Genomic DNA, 17,415 nt, shown 5'->3' on the forward strand with positions numbered 1-17,415 from the left:
GCAATAAATGATTTTTTTTTTGTAATTTCAAATGCATTTTTACAACCCTGAATAATAATAACATAGCTTTTCTAAAAATAATAATAATGGACTTCGGCGTAATGCCATTTTAAACACTTTAATCACTCTAAATACGGTTTTTACAAACTTGTAACAAAAATGACATACGTCTTGACTCTTGTAGAAAATTTTCACAAATAAATAGAAACTTGTAACTTTTTTTTTTTTGTGAAACAGAAACCCACAAGAAACTTGAAAGCTCACAAATTTGTTACTTGTAAAATACAAGTTTTGGTGAAACAGAAAATGGATTTTTTTCACAAATTTAAAATTGTAGATTACAAGTACAATTTTGTGATTACAAGAAACTGGTGAAACAAAATTAATCGATTTTTTCACAAATATTGTGAAAATTACTTGTAATTACAAATTTGTAAGTTGGTGAAATGGGGCCCAGTAGTGAGGTTAATAAAAATGGGAAAGGGATCGCTGCCACAGAGGTTATCCGATGTACCCCAGGTAGTTTTACTGAGGAGAGAGGGCGTGATGAGTGATAGATCCACGTGCGTAAACGTTCTATGGGTAGAAAATTGGGTTGGTCGACCGTCATTAAGTATGGCTAACCCAGAGTTAGCAGTAAAATGTTCGACTGTTTTGCCACGTTTATTTATTTTTTCAGAGCCCCAAGACGGGCTCCATGCATTAAAATCACCTGTTATTAATACTGGATTGGTAAATCCATTGATAATGTCTTCAAGGTCTTGTATTGAAAAGTTTTGATCGGGGTATATGTATAGGGAAATAATTGTAAATTGAATATTGAAATTGATTTGAACGCCTATTGCTAATATATTTGAGTTAATTGTGACAAAAGAATGGGGGATTGAATTATAGACGAGGATGCCAACACCTTGTTTTGAAGTCGATATAGAATCAACATTATGGAAGTATGTGGAATATTGCTTAGGAGCAAATGGATGGCGATCCGATGGGATATGTGTTTCTTGTAAGCAAATAACTTTTGGTTGTGTGTCTTTTATAAGTAGTTGTAATTCGTGTAAGTTATTTATGTAGCCATTTAGATTCCACTGTAAGACAGTGAAATTTTGATTTATTGAAGGTTCATAATTTTTTTTTGTTGTTAAAAGGAAAATTTTGTTGAGAGGATTTGGAGGTGTTGATATTATTGGGGTGTTCATTATGACTCCACGGAGTGGACACAGGATCGGTAGGGCTCCGTGAAGAGCCCGACCGATCCGGTATTCCCACCGTGGAGTCGTTATTCTGGTCAATAAGTTTAATTTTAGATTGATTCATCATCATCTTGGTCCATGTGATTATTAGGTACGTAGTATTTACTTTGTAAGAGAAGAGTGTTTGTTAAATTTGTTAGAGGAGATGAGAGATTAGGAGGTGTATGTGTTGGAGTAGTTTCAACTAAGTTGCTATGTGTGTTGTTTTTGCCGTTAGTTTTTTGTGTAGAGTCGTTTGACTCATTCTTGGAAGAAATAACAGAAGTATTTTTTTGTGGGATACGCGCAGGAATTGGGAATATGACAATTTTCATTGCCTGTTGTTGTTGATGTATTTGTTTTAGTTTTAGGTAGATCAGTTGTTGTTGTAGATTGGATTTGATGTTTTTGTTTAGAGGTCTCAATGACGGCGTTAGAATTTGAGGGAGGGGATGGAGCTGGAGGAGGGGTTGAATGTAAGGTTGAAGAAGCTGTTTGTTTTTTGGTTGTGGATGAATTTTGTATCGTAGAAGAATATGTTGTAGTAAAGAACTGTGTGGGGTTTGTTTCTTTATATATTTTTTTCGCGTCTGCCATAGAGCATTTGCGTATTGTTTTTATTTTTAGTATTTCTTTTGCCTTGATATATTCGTTGCAGGATTTGTAAGACGATGGATGACTTTCGGTACAGTTAGCGCACGAGATACGCGTACAGTTTTCGGGTTGATGAGGGGCAAGGTTACAATTTTCACAAGCTTCTGAAGAAGTGCATGTCTTAGTGGTGTGTCCAAGGAGTTTACACTTGCGACAGCGCATTGGATTAGGGAAGTATTCTTCTATTTTTACTTTATGCCAGCCTAAATCAACAGTAGAAGGGGGGCGGAAGCGATCAAAAGTAAATAGTACTAGTCCGGTGGCACGAAGATTATTTTCAGGTGTTGTTTTTGTAAATTTATAAACATCGGTTACCCCTTGGCTTTGCATTACTGATTTAATGTGATCTACCGACGAATTAATAAGGCATGGAGCGTTTGCTATATCTTTGCAAGAGTTTAGGTTAGAATGGAGCTGAACAGAAATTGGGCATAGGGTACCAAGTTTTTTTTGTGCAATGAAATGTTTGGCTATTTTGAGGGATTTTACAAGGAGAAGGAGGCTGCCGTCGCGCAGTTCCGTTATGCTTTCATACGCGGTACTTATACCATCGATAGCTTTTTTAACGAGAAATACACTGAGAGACGACAAAGGAATTTTTTCATCACTCGAAGAAATCACTATGAATTTGGGATCGGGAAGGGAGGAATCAATTAGCACTGATTTGTTCGGTTCAACATAAGTTAAACCATTGTTTTTACGTTTCCTGGACCCAGGCACAGATTTATGCTCTCTACCAAGAAGCTCAAATCTGTTGCCCGAGTTAACAGGCCATGATTTATATAATAACCCACTTGATTAAACTATATGTCAGTTTTTTGCGATGCCGAGAAAAAGCAAACAAGACAATAGATTTTTGAAATAACGGTTAAATATAAATAGAGTATATAAGAAAAGAGAGCGAGCAAAACTGAGAGACAAGTTGTCGACTTGAAAGACAGACGGTGACTGTTTGTGAAAATTATTGACTGTTTTATATCGTTTTCTTTCACTTAAATGAGAGTACCCTTTTAGTACTTATTTTTGCACTTTTGAAGGTTTTGTGTTCTTTGACGCCACAAAAGTGTAAAAAAAAATTACTCCGGAGTAATTTTAGTACTACGGAGTACGGAGTAATTTGTTTGAAAAGAGAAAAATGCGAAAAGTGTTTCTTTAAAATTCTTTTGTTATTAACTTAAAAACAACCATTACCTATGAATATATTTCCTGTTATATTATATTCCGCCATATATATTTCTACCATTATTTTCGTTAATTCTTCACTTTTTTCAAAATGAAATTGAAAACCGAATAAAAGAGTTTTTCAGCCAGTGTTCTTCATCAATAAAAAAAAAGCCTGTGCCAGAAAAAAAAATCCCATTTTTTTTTCTGCGATGATGGGATATTTTTATTTTACAATTATCAAACTAAGGGTGTGTATCAATTAAAAAGGGAAGGAAGATTTTCTACCGTGAGTCTCCGGTAAAAAATTGTGTGACTCTTTTTGACGTTTCTCTTTGATCTTGTTCTTTTTTTTGCTGTTGTGCTTGGAATTAAAATACATAGTCTGCTTCCACACGAAGACGTAAACGCACAAGATGCACATAAGAGCAAAGGAGAAATCGATCTTTCTCTCTCCCTTGTTCTTATGTGCATCTTTTGCGTCTACGTCTTCCTGTAGAAGTCGTAATACGAAAACAAGAACAAAATAAAAATAAAGAAAATAGCTGTCAAATTTGCGTCTTCAAAAAAAAAACGCGCGACGCACCGAAACGAAAATCAAATGTAACTTCGAAGATAATTTCTGCGATTTGCGTCTTCGTGTAGAAGCAGACTAATCAACGAACGCTTATTATGCTTTATATGTTGTTAATATGTTATTAATAATAAATACCCCTATGTGCACCGTGAGAAATATAGGCTCAAACCCCCCAAATCGATAACCGAAATCACTGACAAATAAAATTTCATCAGGTCAAAACAACACTCTTAACATCTGTACATACAACGTTAGAACTTTGATGACAGAAGAAAGACAACAAGAATTGAAGCTTGCAATAAAAAACATAAATTGGGATATAATAGGTCTTTGCGAAACTAGACTGTTTGGACAGAAAATAATTGAATCTGACAACGGCATATTCTGTTATATTGGACAAACTTAAGGACTTTATGGAGTTGGGTTTCTTATAAAACAACGTTTGAAAAAACATATTCTTGACATCACGAGATAATTTGCTCAATAAGTCTTGACATACAAGATACAAAAATGACCATAATCCAAATTTATGCACCAACAACGAATGCAACTGACGAAGAAATCGAACAGTTTTACGAGAATTTATAGAATGCCTTTAAAGAAACAAAGACGGAGGTTATGTGTGTAATAGGTGATTTTAATGCAAAACTCGGGACAATGCAAGATAGAGAACAACAGTTAATTGGACCTTTTGGATATGGAGGAAGAAATAAACGTGGAAATAGGCTTATGACGAGGATGCAGAAAATGAACCTAGTTTTTGGAAACTCCTTTTTTAAGATAAAAGATAAAAATAAATGGACGTGGATAACACCTGATGGACAGCACAAAAACGAATATGACAATGCAAGATTGCAAGATAGAGAACAACAGTTAATTGGACCTTTTGGATATGGAGGAAGAAATAAACGTGGAAATAGGCTTATTAGACCAGGGTCGATAATTTTTGAAACCAAAAAAAATCATAGTAGAATGAAACCCATTGGAAAAGGAGGTGAATATGATGAAAATTAAAGGAAAAATAAATTACGGGCGAGCCGAGTTCGGGAAGTGGGTGGGTTGAGTTTTTTATGGTAAAAAATGGTATATCTCTATTTCCGGCAAAACTGCAAATCCTATAGAAAAAAGTTGTATGGCAAAGTTGTAGGTAATAAAAAGATCTACAACTTTTGTATCAACAATTTTTTCACAATTTCATTTGTTAAAATGTCTATTTTCTGATGGCGTAAAAAAATTTTACATTAGTATACTATAGAACATGTTCTAGTAAAATTCAAAAAGCTCGAATTCGAAAAAAAAAATTATCATTGTTCACAATTTTGGCCTATTTATTCAAATTTACACTTTAATTACTCAAAAAACGTAAGATTAATCAATGTTACATTAAATCTTACGTTTTTTGAGTAATTAAAGTGTAAAATTGAATAAATAGGCCAAAATTGTGAACAATGATAAAATTTTTTTTTCGAATTCGAGCTCTTTTAATTTTTTGAATTTTACTAGAACATGTTCTATAGTATACTAATGTAAAATTTTTTTTACACCATCAGAAAATAGACACTTTAACAAATGAAATTCCCACCGACTTTTTGAAAAAAGCTGATATTTTGACACGTGAATTTTTCCGATTGAAAATTAGGGTGTTTTTTTGGTATTAAGTCAAAATAAGGTGAACAAATCAATATTTTAAATCAAATAAATTACAGTATATTTGGAACATAATAAGGTAAGTTTTCATCAAATTTCGTAGAAAAATTTTTGTTTTTGAAAAAGATAAAAATAAAAACCCAAAAACTCGGTTTTTTGAATTTTTCACATAAATTTTGAGGTTATGTGAAAAAATTGTTGATACAAAAGTTGTAGATCTTTTTATTACCTACAACTTTGCCATACAATTTTTATCTATAGGATTTGCAGTTTTGCCGGAAATCGAGATATACCATTTTTTACCATTAAAAACTCAACCCACCCACTTCCCGAACTCGGCTCGCCCGTAATTTATTTTTCCTTTCATTCTTATCATATTCCCCTCCTTTTGCAATGGGTTTCATCCTACTATGATTTTTTTGTACTTTTTAATGTTTTTGAAGGCATCGGCACTGGTCTATATGACGAGGATGCAAGAAATGAACCTAGTTTTTAAAAACTCCTTTTCTAAGAAAAAAGATAAAAGTAAATGGACGTGGATAACACCTGATGGACAGCACCTATGACCTTGCTCTAACAAATAAAATGATGATGACGATCTCCAGAACATATATAACCAGAGCGAAAAACGAATTGATGAAACCAAAGACGAAACAAATTGACAAGATATCACTTGAGACAAAAGCACTTATCGACCAGAGGGAAACTCTAAGACAAAAAATAAATCCGACAAAAAATGACAAAGAAGAATTAAGAAACATCTGAAAAACTATAGAGAATAAAACTAAAGACTTTGTTCAAAATTACATATAACGAAACAAAAATCAAAGAAATCCTAAAGAACACAAAATCGATCAAAAAACAAAAAAACTTTCTAAGCAGTGAAAAAGAATGGTTAGTCTAAATGAATCAAAAAAATAATGCTATGACAAAAAAAAAAATTTTAACGAAACAGCAACATGTTTCTTTGAATCATTGTTCAAATCAAATATTGACATAGCTTTTGACACAAATTCAGAAATTTCATTTGACAGCTCTGAGAACGACACTATATTTCTCCTCAATGAAACTAACATATCTTTAGCTAAAGACAGTTTAAAAGCCGAAAAAAGTGCAGGGTGCGACGAAATTGAAGTAGAAATGCTGAAATATGGAAAAGATTCTTTGACACCAATCCTACAAGGATAACATAAATAATTATAGACCGATAAGTCTGATCTGCACAATATACAAGCTTTTTTCGAAGACAATATATAATAGAACTAAAGAAGCATTTAATGACAAGCAACCAATAGAGCAAGCAGGATTTAGATAAGGTTTCTCAACTACTGACCATCTTCAGACAATAAACAAGCTCATCGAAAAACACAACGAATTCCAAAAACCACTTTACCTTTGCTTCACAAAAGCTTTTGACACCGTGGAACACAGCAGTATATAGACAGCACTAATGCCCGTCGTACACCTAGCGTTCAACGCATTCAACGCAAATTTAAAACCTTAAATTCTAATTGATGGTGCTTTCAATTATATTCAAACAAAGAGTTTTAGACAGTTGGAGATCGCTACTAAACGAATTAATTAAAAAGTATACGTATAGTGGCGTCGTTTTTTTATAATTAATTTGTTAAATTCGCGTTGAGTGCGTTGAAAGCTTAGTGTACGACGGGCATAAGTCATCAAAACATTCATCCCACACTTATCAAAACGTTAAAAAATATACAAAAATAACACCGCCAAGGTTAAAACCGAAAAGCTTGAGAGGAATAAGACAGGGGGATTCAATATCGACACCATTATTTTCCGCTGTCCTGGAGGAACTCTTTGAAAGACTGCAATGGGAAAACAGGTAGGGTATTCAAGTCTGGAGAGAATACTTAAACAACCTAAGATTCGCAGATGACGTTGTTCTGCTGGCGAACTCGCCTATACAGATACAGACAATGCTGAATCAAGCAGACCAAGAGGGCGCCCAAAAAAGACATGGGTTGACGATCTGAACCAATTCAACCATAATTGGTATAATGATGCCAAAAACAGGGCTATATTGACATTAATGTGGGAGGCGTATGTCGTATAAAACCTAACCGAGACTTTAAAAAATAGAAATCAAATTTGTAAGAATAAATTTATTAAAACTTAAATATCATTTAATAAATACCTTAATATTAAGAATAGTTGTTAAGATAAGTAAGTTTACAATGTTATATACTTTTTAATAATTAATTTAAGGAACAATGTGTAAAACTTTAAAAATTGGCGAATAAAGCTTCAAATAATGATAATAAAAAATAATAACCTATCTATCCCCCTTTACTTTTCTGCATGCAGATCTATGTAAATCCAGCCTAAGTTATTGCTAGTTTTTAATTTATTTTTGTCTCTACTCTTGATTAGGGTCTCGGCTGTATTACTTTTATATTTAATCAGTAGCTTACGTTATTTTCATTATATTTTAACCCAAATTTGGCAATTTTTCCAATATCTCTCACGATGGTGAATAGTGGAAGTGCATTTTCAATGTTAACTTCTATTTCTGTGGTTCTTAATCATGGTATAAAAAGGCAAGGTATGATCATTAGAGCCGCCATCTTACAAAATGGGGTAGTAAAGTTTTGACGTTTAATATTTGGCAAAGTCAAAAGCAACAACAATTTCGAAGACAAATTTGTTTACAACAACAATTTCAATGGGCAGCTGTCAAAACCTTAAGTAGCCTTTTTTAAGTTTTGACAGTTCTCCATACTGAGTTTTTTCTAATGATCATACCTTCTCTTTTTATACTATGGTTCTTAATGACAGCTCTTAGCTGTCAAAGTTTAACATTGCTTTACTTAAATGTGTGTCTTGTTGAGTGTGTCTTGTTGAGTGGACACACATATGTCGTTTTCCAAAATTCAAGGAGTGACACTCCCAGCTACATATATAATCACTCCAAAAGGAGTGATTTCAAATTCCAAAATTTAAAAAGGAGTGAATTTTTGGAGTGAATTCTTCACTCTCAAAATTTTCAAGGAGTGACGGAGTGATTACCAATACTTCTACATTTGACTTCATGTCAAATTGTTGGGTGGTTGTTTCAATTTTTTTATGAAGGAAATTATATTTATTTATAAAAAAATTCAACAAAGTATTGTAAAAAATCAATAAAAGTGAATTAAAAAGATTTTGTTATTATTTTATTTATTATTGAGTATTACAAACACATGCAAAGCAAACGTCAAATCACTCCACTTGTCAAATTCGTCGTGAACAAATTCCTAAGGAGTGATTGAGTGATTCACTCCCATAATTGAGGAAAACGACACTAGAACATGGATCGAACTACGTACGATAACGTATTGACGCTTTATGTATCTATCTTTTTCATCTGATTAAATAGAGAGAGCAACATTCAAAACGTTAACGTTCGTATGCCGTAGTTCGACCGAGGATTTTCAATAATTATTAAGTTTACTTGAACCGAACAGTATTTTTACTAAATCATACCAGTCTGCTGTTGTTCAATCAGCTTCTTCCGCTTTTTCTTCGCTTCGTAAGACAATTTGTAAAGGAGGGAGATGAGTGGAAAGAGGTTGACACTGTATAGTCAAATTTTAATTATTAGAAGGGGTTTGAGTGTCTTTTTCATACGCGCAAAACCTCCATTAAATTCAAATTGATTTAAAGGGCAACATAACTGCGCGTATTGAAAAGCTATACACAAACTCCATCTAATAAACTTAATATTGTCCATATTTTTTCATCATTTTTATCTATCTATTGAAGAGACGCAAAATAAATTGTTTTTTACTATGAAATGCAAAAAAACGCAACTATAAAGCATACCTACGGATTCTGTTTTGGGTTTTTTGTTTTTACAACATTGTTTGTTAAAGGTTCCTATTTGAAAATGCAAAACCAAAAGCCCTATTCTGCTATTTGATTCACGTGAATCGAAAGATTTCCTTCATTTTTCACGTCAAACTGGCTATGAAAAACCTCCAACTTTCGAAAGCAAAGCGTTGCTTCCGTTTGTTTTTGAAGTTCTAAAGAAAAAATAATCGCTTAAGATTAATTTTAACCCCCATTTAAACGCTTCTTATTTTAGACTTTCACGTGAATCGAATAGCAGAATAGGGCCACAAATCTGTTTAGTTAGCTAACCAAAGCGCCAATAGCGTTTTACTCGAGCAAAATTGTTATTTCTATTCAAGTGACGCGCAGGATTATATCTTATCTATATGTGTGTACCGTGTTAAAAACTTGGCTTAAAAAACTTCTGTCGGTATTTAGTAAAAACATTTATTTACCTGGACTACAAGAGGGCGAAGCAGAGGTCATCTGCATCAATAAAGCCATTTGTTGTCTTTCAGACATTGGAGTGCTCGGACTTGGTCTACCACCAGATATGCCCGGACTATTACCAAATGATCTTGGTCGGGGGGGGGGCATAGTAGTCCTTCTAGTACATTAGAGAAATACTTTACTTATTTTCTTTAAAAAAAACTGCGGAGTACTCACCGAAAACTAGAAATGATAAACAATTTTTGAAATCCTATTTCAGTGGGTGCCTAATTTTTCAAATAAATTGCATTTAAAAAAAAAAAGAAATGTATAAGAAAATGTCTAATAGCATAAATAACCCATTAAAATTTTACAATTAAGTTTTGACATTTGACATGACTGATGAAAAATATATAAAATAAAAAACATACCCAGTTCTGGAGGTTCTGGCACCTTATTCATAGATAATACATTACATACAACACTTCAAGCAAGAAACGGAATTCAGATTTGACGGTCCGATTTGAAAATGCCAAATACGAGGGTAGATGAGTTTACACTCACACACTCACAATTCTTTTGTATGAACACAAAGTCGAAGGAGAATCATGGTGAAAAAGTGTGAAAAGGAAAACGAACGATCGCAAGAATGGCAAAGGCAACAAACAGGCCTTCAAGCAAGAAAACTGAGTTCAACAAAGAAACTCCGACCTCAGACCGCGAAAATCGGGCTTGCACTCACACACTTGCAACTTTTTGTGTATGAACACAAAGTCGAACGAGAATCGTGGTGAAAAATGAGAAAAGGAAAAGAAAGACAAGGCCAACAAGAGCCAAAGCGTCATTTTGTTATTTTTTGTTGAAGTGTTTGGTCGCGTCGTGTCTCGTGTCGTTGTTTGTGTAATGTTATAGCCTGTTTTCACTACACCCCAAATGAGGTAATTTAGCAAATTACCAAAAAAGTGTTTTCACTACAAATTATCTCATTTGGACTGACAAGAAGTGTCAACACTGAAGTATGAGTTTAGATTTGACAGACTTATTTGTTGACATTCAACGAAAAAAAAAATTAAAATAAATTGGAAATCAAAATGCCAGAAAACAATGGTAAGTTAAATAATTATATCTATTGAAAATTCAATTGCAATAAATACAAATCTTTGTTTTTCAGAATAAAAAAAAAAAAATACTCCAAGCCCAAACCACCATCGAAGAAACTAAGCGTCGCCAGTAAGAGATTTCATCCCCAATCTGGCTGAATTGTTTTGAAATCATATCCACAGAAACAGACAACGAAAAAAGCAAGAAAAACAACCATTTCACAACAAAACAGTGCAAGAATTTAATGTCGTTTTCTTTCACTCTATTAAGGAGTACTCTAAATTTTTACTCCTTTTTCTGGAGTGAAAGAACATAATTAGAGTAATTTATTTTTTTGTAATTGTGTGTGTGACAAGGCAAAAATTGATAATTTCCTTGAAAAAAATAGTGATAATAGCCCTAGGGAAAAATTTTATGAATTGAAAAAAAAAATTAATATTAATAACATATAAGCATAAAAAGCGTTCGTTGTCTGCTTCTACACGAAGACTCAAGGCGCAGAAATTATCTTCAAATTTCCTTTTGATTTTCGCTTCGGTGCATCGCGCGCTTCTTCACGTCGTATTCTGTGTATCTTGTGCGTCTACGTTTTCGTGTGGAAGCAGACTATGTATTTTAATTAAAAAAAAAAACACCAAAATATACAAAAAAAAAAAAACAACTCCAGTAGGGTCTATGTGCAACGAAAACTTTTGAATAAATTAAAAACGTTACTATACACGCAAATAATACACAACCGACGAAGCAGACTCCACGACCGACGAAATAAAATAAAGCAGAACAGCAAAAAAAAAGAACAAGATCAAAGAGAAACGTCAAAAAGAGTCACAAAATTTTTTTCCGGAGACTCACGGATCACGGTAGAAAATCTTCCTTCCCTTTTTTCGAACTTTATTTCTCCCTTGCTCTTATGTGCGTCTCACACTTTGCGTCTTCGTGTAGAAGCGGACTTAGTTTTACTTTTAGTATATTTTTCATTATATTTCTGATCGGTTTTTTTTTCAGCCTAATTGATATACACCCATAGTTTGATCATTGTAAAATAAAAATATCCCATCATCGCAGAAAAAAAATGGGATTTTTTTTTTATCTGACACAGGATTTTTTTTTATTGATAAAGAACACTGGCTGTTTTATTAGTGTCGTTTTCCAAAATTATGGGAGTGAATCACTCCTTTTTCGTGCAATTTTGGAATTTGTTCATGAAGAATTTGACAAGTGGAGTGATTTGACGTTTGCTTTGCATGTGTTTGTAATACGAAATAATGAATAAAATAATAACACAATCTTTTAAATTCACTTTTAGTGATTTTTTACAATACTTTATTGAATTTTTTTTGTAAATAAATATAATTTCCTTCAAAAAAAAAGTTAAAACAACCACCCAACAATTTGACAGTCAGTCCATGAAGTCAAATGTAGAAGTATTGGTAATCACTCCGTCACTCCTTCAAAATTTTGGGAGTGAAGAATTCGCTCCAAAAATTCACTCCTTTTTCAATTTTGGAATTTGAAATCACTCCTTTCGGAGTGATTATATAGCTAGGAGTGTCACTCCTTGAATTTTGGAAAACGACATAGGTTTTCAATTTCATTTGGAAAAAGTGAAGAATTAACGAAATGATGGAAGAAATATATATGGCGGAATATAATATAATAGAAAATATATTCATAATGGTTGTTCTTGTTTATAACAAAAGAATTTTAAAGAAAAACTTTTCGCATTTTTCTCTTTTCAAACAAATTTTTAAAATGTCAAACTTCAAATTCATAAGTGTGTGTGCAAATCGGTGTAAATCTGACTAAAAATGTGGAGTAAATCCGGGGTACTCCGTAGTACTAAATTTACTCCGGAGTAATTTTTTTTTTACACTTTTGTGGCGTCAAAGAACACAAAACCTTCAAAAGTGCAAAAATAAGTACTAAAAGGGTACTCTCATTGGAGTGAAAGAAAACGACATAAAACTAGCATAGTTCTCGCTTCGGGCAGATACTGAAATCTACAAACAATCACAAAGAAGCAAAAGGTACACACTTTTATCAGTTCGATGACGACGATGACCAATGGAAGAACGCAGCAGCAAGCCACATGTCATCAAAACAACTTTTTTGAAATAATGAAGGACGTCCAATGAATTTTTTTTATAGTTTTTGACTACAAAATAAAATTGAAATTAAATAAAAATTAATAAAAACAAAAGAAAAGGTTTTATTTGGTTGACAAAAAAAAATTAAGGTTTTTATTTTGTTGTTTTTCGAGGACCACACGCTTCTTGGTGTAATCAGTATCCAAACAGAGCAATGATGGTTTCTCCTGCTTTCATATGTTGATCTAACACGCATAGAAAACGCTTGAACTGCTTGGAGCTTCGTTGATTTGTACATTGTTGTGCTCGCCAAGCGCTTGACTGCTTTTGAAATAATATACTCAGGGCAGTACTTCCAGCTGAGGATTGTTGTCGGCAAACAATACATGCACGTTATATCCTTGGGAAGATATTGGATAGTCTCGACTCCTAGTTAAATTCAAGCCAAGCTTTGTTGGCAAAGATCTATAAAAAAACAAAGTCAATTCTATTCAATCATCAAATTTCTATTATTCAAAACTTACCTCTTTAATTGCTTCACAGAATGAAATGGATGTAGAAACTAATGATGGAAAACAAAGTTTTATGGCTTATAATACATTTTTTTTTTGAATTTATTATCTACCGACGCGAAAAACACAAATTTAAATTTAATTTTACCGCTATGAGTTTTTTTTTAGATTGACGTTTCGTAAAATGCCACAATTGTGACCTATTCACAATGAAGTTTTATGTGCGTTCAGGCGATTTGACTTAATTACCTTGCTAATTTCGTTGAAATGAGATGATTATAATAGCCTGTTTTCACTACACCCCAAATGAGGTAATTTAGCAAATTACCAAAAAAGTGTTTTCACTACAAATTATCTCATTTGGACTGACAAGAAGTGTCAACCCTGAAATGTGACATTTGTTGAAATTAGTGAATAAAAAAAATAAAAATAAAAAAAAAACAAATTGAAAATTTTTCAAAAGCAAAACAAATATGAAAAATGGAAAATAATATTATTATAATATGCTCAGCCCCTACCATTAATAATTTTACAAGCGCAAAACCATAGAAAGCTAAGGAAGAGGGTTAGACGAAAAAGCCGACGGAAATGGTAGTGACTTAAAATGGATATTTTTCGACTATTTGGTCAGGGACCCAAATGATCAATCCAAAGCAGTTCTGGATAAAGGTTAGTATTTCTTTTCTCAAACTTACCACATTTATGTCGTTTTCCAAAATTATGGGAGTGAATCACTCCTTTTTCGTGCAATTTTGGAATTTGTTCACGAAGAATTTGACAAGTGGAGTGATTTGACGTTTGCTTTGCATGTGTTTGTTATACGAACTAATGAATAAAATAATAACATAATCTTTAAAATTCACTTTTAGTGATTTTTTACAATACTTTATTGATTTTTTTTGTAAATAAATATAATTTCTTTCACAAAAAAAAGTTAAAACAACCACCCAACAATTTGACAAGCAGTCCATGAAGTCAAATGTAGAAGTATTGGTAATCACTCCGTCACTCCCTCAAAATTCTGGGAGTGAAGAATTCACTCCAAAAATTCACTCCTTTTTCAATTTTGGAATTTGAAATCACTCCTTTTGGAGTGATTATATAGCTAGGAGTGTCACTCCTTGAATTTTTGAAAACGACATTAAACAATACATATTAAATTCTTCCAGCTTTTTACGATCTCGAGGCCAACATTGTGGTTTTTTTACCCTACAGTATGAAACAAGAGAAAACATTTCACAGTGCACCAGTGGCTGCAAAGTGTAGTTTTGACATGCATTTTAAATGGTAGCATCGTAACATATCTAACTATTCGCTGGAACGAACACAAATTGTGTTTCCCTTCGTGTGGTGTCCAAATAGTGGCCAAAATGTATCAAAGAAATCTCTTAATAAACACAATAGAGTATTAATTTTTATTCAAATGTTCATTTTTATAAAGCATCATTGGGGGTGGACACATTTGCATCATCATAACCGGCAGCAGAGGATTGAACTAGGTTGCATATTCGACTGTAAATGGAGGTCCAGATTTTCTTTTCAGCTGAGAATTGATAAAGCTTTGATGCACATTTGATTGCTGAGGAGGAGCCGATACTATAGACTAGTTAGCCGCTGGTTTAAGTCCAATTTTCTCCTTTTCCTTGCCGGGAAGGACGCCTTTTACCTGAAAACGCACGTCAATAAAACCCTTTTTCAATTAAATCAAACTCCTTACCTTATGCATTTGATTTTTAAATGTTATATTGTTCTTGGTAGAATACGGATTGTGGGACTTCATGTGGGACAGCTTGCAAGTGGGAACAGTCTCATGGGCTTGGGCATCATCGTAGTCGGATTCAATTTTCATTAATTTTAGAATTAATAAAGACGCGACGTATCTTTGGCACGATATCGGATAGGTTCGACTTCTATTTAATGTGCTCGGCCACGTCTAGCTTTTTTAGCAAAATTTAATGAAGTATTAGTTTTTTTTCAATGTTTTCTTTTTGTAATTTTATTTTTATTTGCCGAACCGACGCGAAATAAACAAATTGAAATTATTTTACCGTAATGTTTTTTTTTTTTGACTGACGTTTCATGATTGTGACCTATTCACAATGAAGTTTTATGTGCGTTCAGGCGATTTGACTTAATTTCCTAGCTAATTTCGTCGAAATGCCCTTCAAGCAAACAGGTCCGACCTCGGTCCGAATCCGCTCCGCCTGAGGCGGAGCTGAGTCCGACTTCGGATCAGAAACTGGTCCGAAGGCGGCTCAAATTAATATGGAAATTATAATCACCGCGAAGTCGATTGCATATGTATTGGAGTGGTGAAAATCTCCATTCCGAGAAAACGGAGCCGAAGGCGGACCTGAGCCGGAGCAGCGAAAACCTACCAGAAAGAGGAATAAGAAAGGGATGACATTTCGCATTTGCGACCAAAAAAAGAACAAGATTTATTTTTTTTTTCACTGAAACTGTTTTATTTTTTATTTTATTTTGGCAAACGAAATTTTCACAATAAATACAATATAAAATACAATACATTTTTTTTCATTTTATTTCATTTGATGCTGCTGCTGTTGTTGGTGTTTTTTTAGATACCCAATCGCATGTTTCACCTTCTAGATTTTTCTTCATCATTAGAGATTACATCTACAACACAAGAAGAAACAACATTTTAACCCAAACACTTTGAGCGATATATACAACATACCTTTTTTTGTTTCCATATTGTTTATAATTTGATATTGTTTATAATTATACTAATATTATAATAACAACGACACGAGACACGACGCGACGCGACTATACACTTCAACGAAACATAACAAAATGACGCTTTTGCTCTTGTTGGCTATGTCTGTTTCACTTTTTTTTCCATTTCTCACTTTCCACCACGATTCTCGTTCGACATTGTGTTCGTACACAAAAAGTTGCAAGTGTGTGAGTGCAACCCCGCTTTTCTCGGTCGGAGGTCGGACTGTCTTTTCTGGACTCCGTTTTCTTGCTTGAAGGGTGAGATGATAATTATCTCATTTCAAATTTGAAATTTGTATGGGAAATTATCTCATTTCGAACCTCATTTCGCAAATTTGATCGAAATCATCTCATTTGCTCTAGTGAAAACAGGCTATTACCTCATTTCAAATTTGAAATTTGTATGGGAAATTATCTCATTTCGAACCTCATTTGGCAAATTTGATCGAAATCATCTCATTTGCTCCAGTGAAAACAGGCTATTATAGTTTATTAATTAAACTCCTGCTCAAAATTAACGCACACTTTTTTTTTCTTTAGTTATACCCCTGCATCTTGTTTGAAATGGCTTTAAAATTATTTGTTGTATTTTTTTTGTTTGCTTATTGTTTAGCAAGTCAGAAAAATGCTAAATTGCAACAGTATTATTAACCAAAAAAAAGATAAACCAAATTTAGCAATTCAAGGTCTGAAAACTGATATTAAAATAATTTTTGTTTTTTAAGAAAAAAAAATTAAAAAAATGGAAAGGCATGACAGTTCTTTCCAATAATTTTTTTCAATACTTGGCATTGTCTCCTCTAGCGCATATGGTAATTTGGAGTCGTCTATTCATTCCACGAATTAAGTTTTGAAGGTTTTGTTGTAACTTTTCTTTCACTGCAGTTTTCTGTTAATCAAGAATGCTTGGAGGTGGATTTCGGCCGCAAATGCATTTTTTTCAACATTTCCTAGACATGTTCTATTGAATTTACATCCGGATATCTGTGTGGTCAATTCAAAGGTGGCACATTTCAATCATGAAGATATTCTCAAACCACTCTAGCATGCATTATCGTGCATCAGACTGATTTGTGGACCAAATCTAGGGGTGATTAGAACCGCATGCTGTTCGAGAATATCAGCCAAGTATTTTTGGGTACTTAAATTAGGTCTAGGAGATCTCACTAACTCCGTAGGTGTTGTGAGGCAGAGTTTACTCCATGAAAATTTATGACTCATCTCTAAAAGGTTCGCGGGTTGACAGATAGACTTCAGCATACCTCTCCAAATCTTCCCCACAAACATTTTATTCCATACCTTCAATTTAAGCTAACTCCTGTCTTATTTGAGAAAATAACCACGATACTGTGAGATAAAGTAATAGTAGGACTTTTTTGTAAAATAAATATGATGTGCGTTAAATTTGAGCAGGAGTGTATAAACAATTTTATTAA

General features: G+C 33.3%; 1 protein-coding gene across 4 annotated transcripts in view; it reads right to left on the reverse strand.

The window, feature by feature from the left end:
- Positions 1–9,987, reverse strand: part of LOC129906392 (ankyrin repeat domain-containing protein 12) — a 109,295-nt gene extending 99,308 nt beyond the window's left edge. The window contains exons 1-3 of one of the 4 annotated variants that reach the window (XM_055982140.1): positions 9,969–9,987; positions 9,775–9,824; positions 9,564–9,715 (exon numbers count right to left, since the gene is read on the reverse strand). In XM_055982140.1, coding sequence (XP_055838115.1) covers positions 9,564–9,705 — 142 coding nt within the window. In that variant the 5' untranslated portion in view covers positions 9,706–9,715; positions 9,775–9,824; positions 9,969–9,987. The other 3 variants (XM_055982142.1, XM_055982143.1, XM_055982141.1) reach the window with 3 other exon arrangements.
- Between the last annotated feature and the right edge of the window lie 7,428 nt (positions 9,988–17,415).

The sequence above is a fragment of the Episyrphus balteatus genome, chromosome 1, assembly GCF_945859705.1.
Source record: "Episyrphus balteatus chromosome 1, idEpiBalt1.1, whole genome shotgun sequence".
In the NCBI taxonomy this organism is placed as follows: Eukaryota; Metazoa; Arthropoda; class Insecta; order Diptera; family Syrphidae; genus Episyrphus; species Episyrphus balteatus.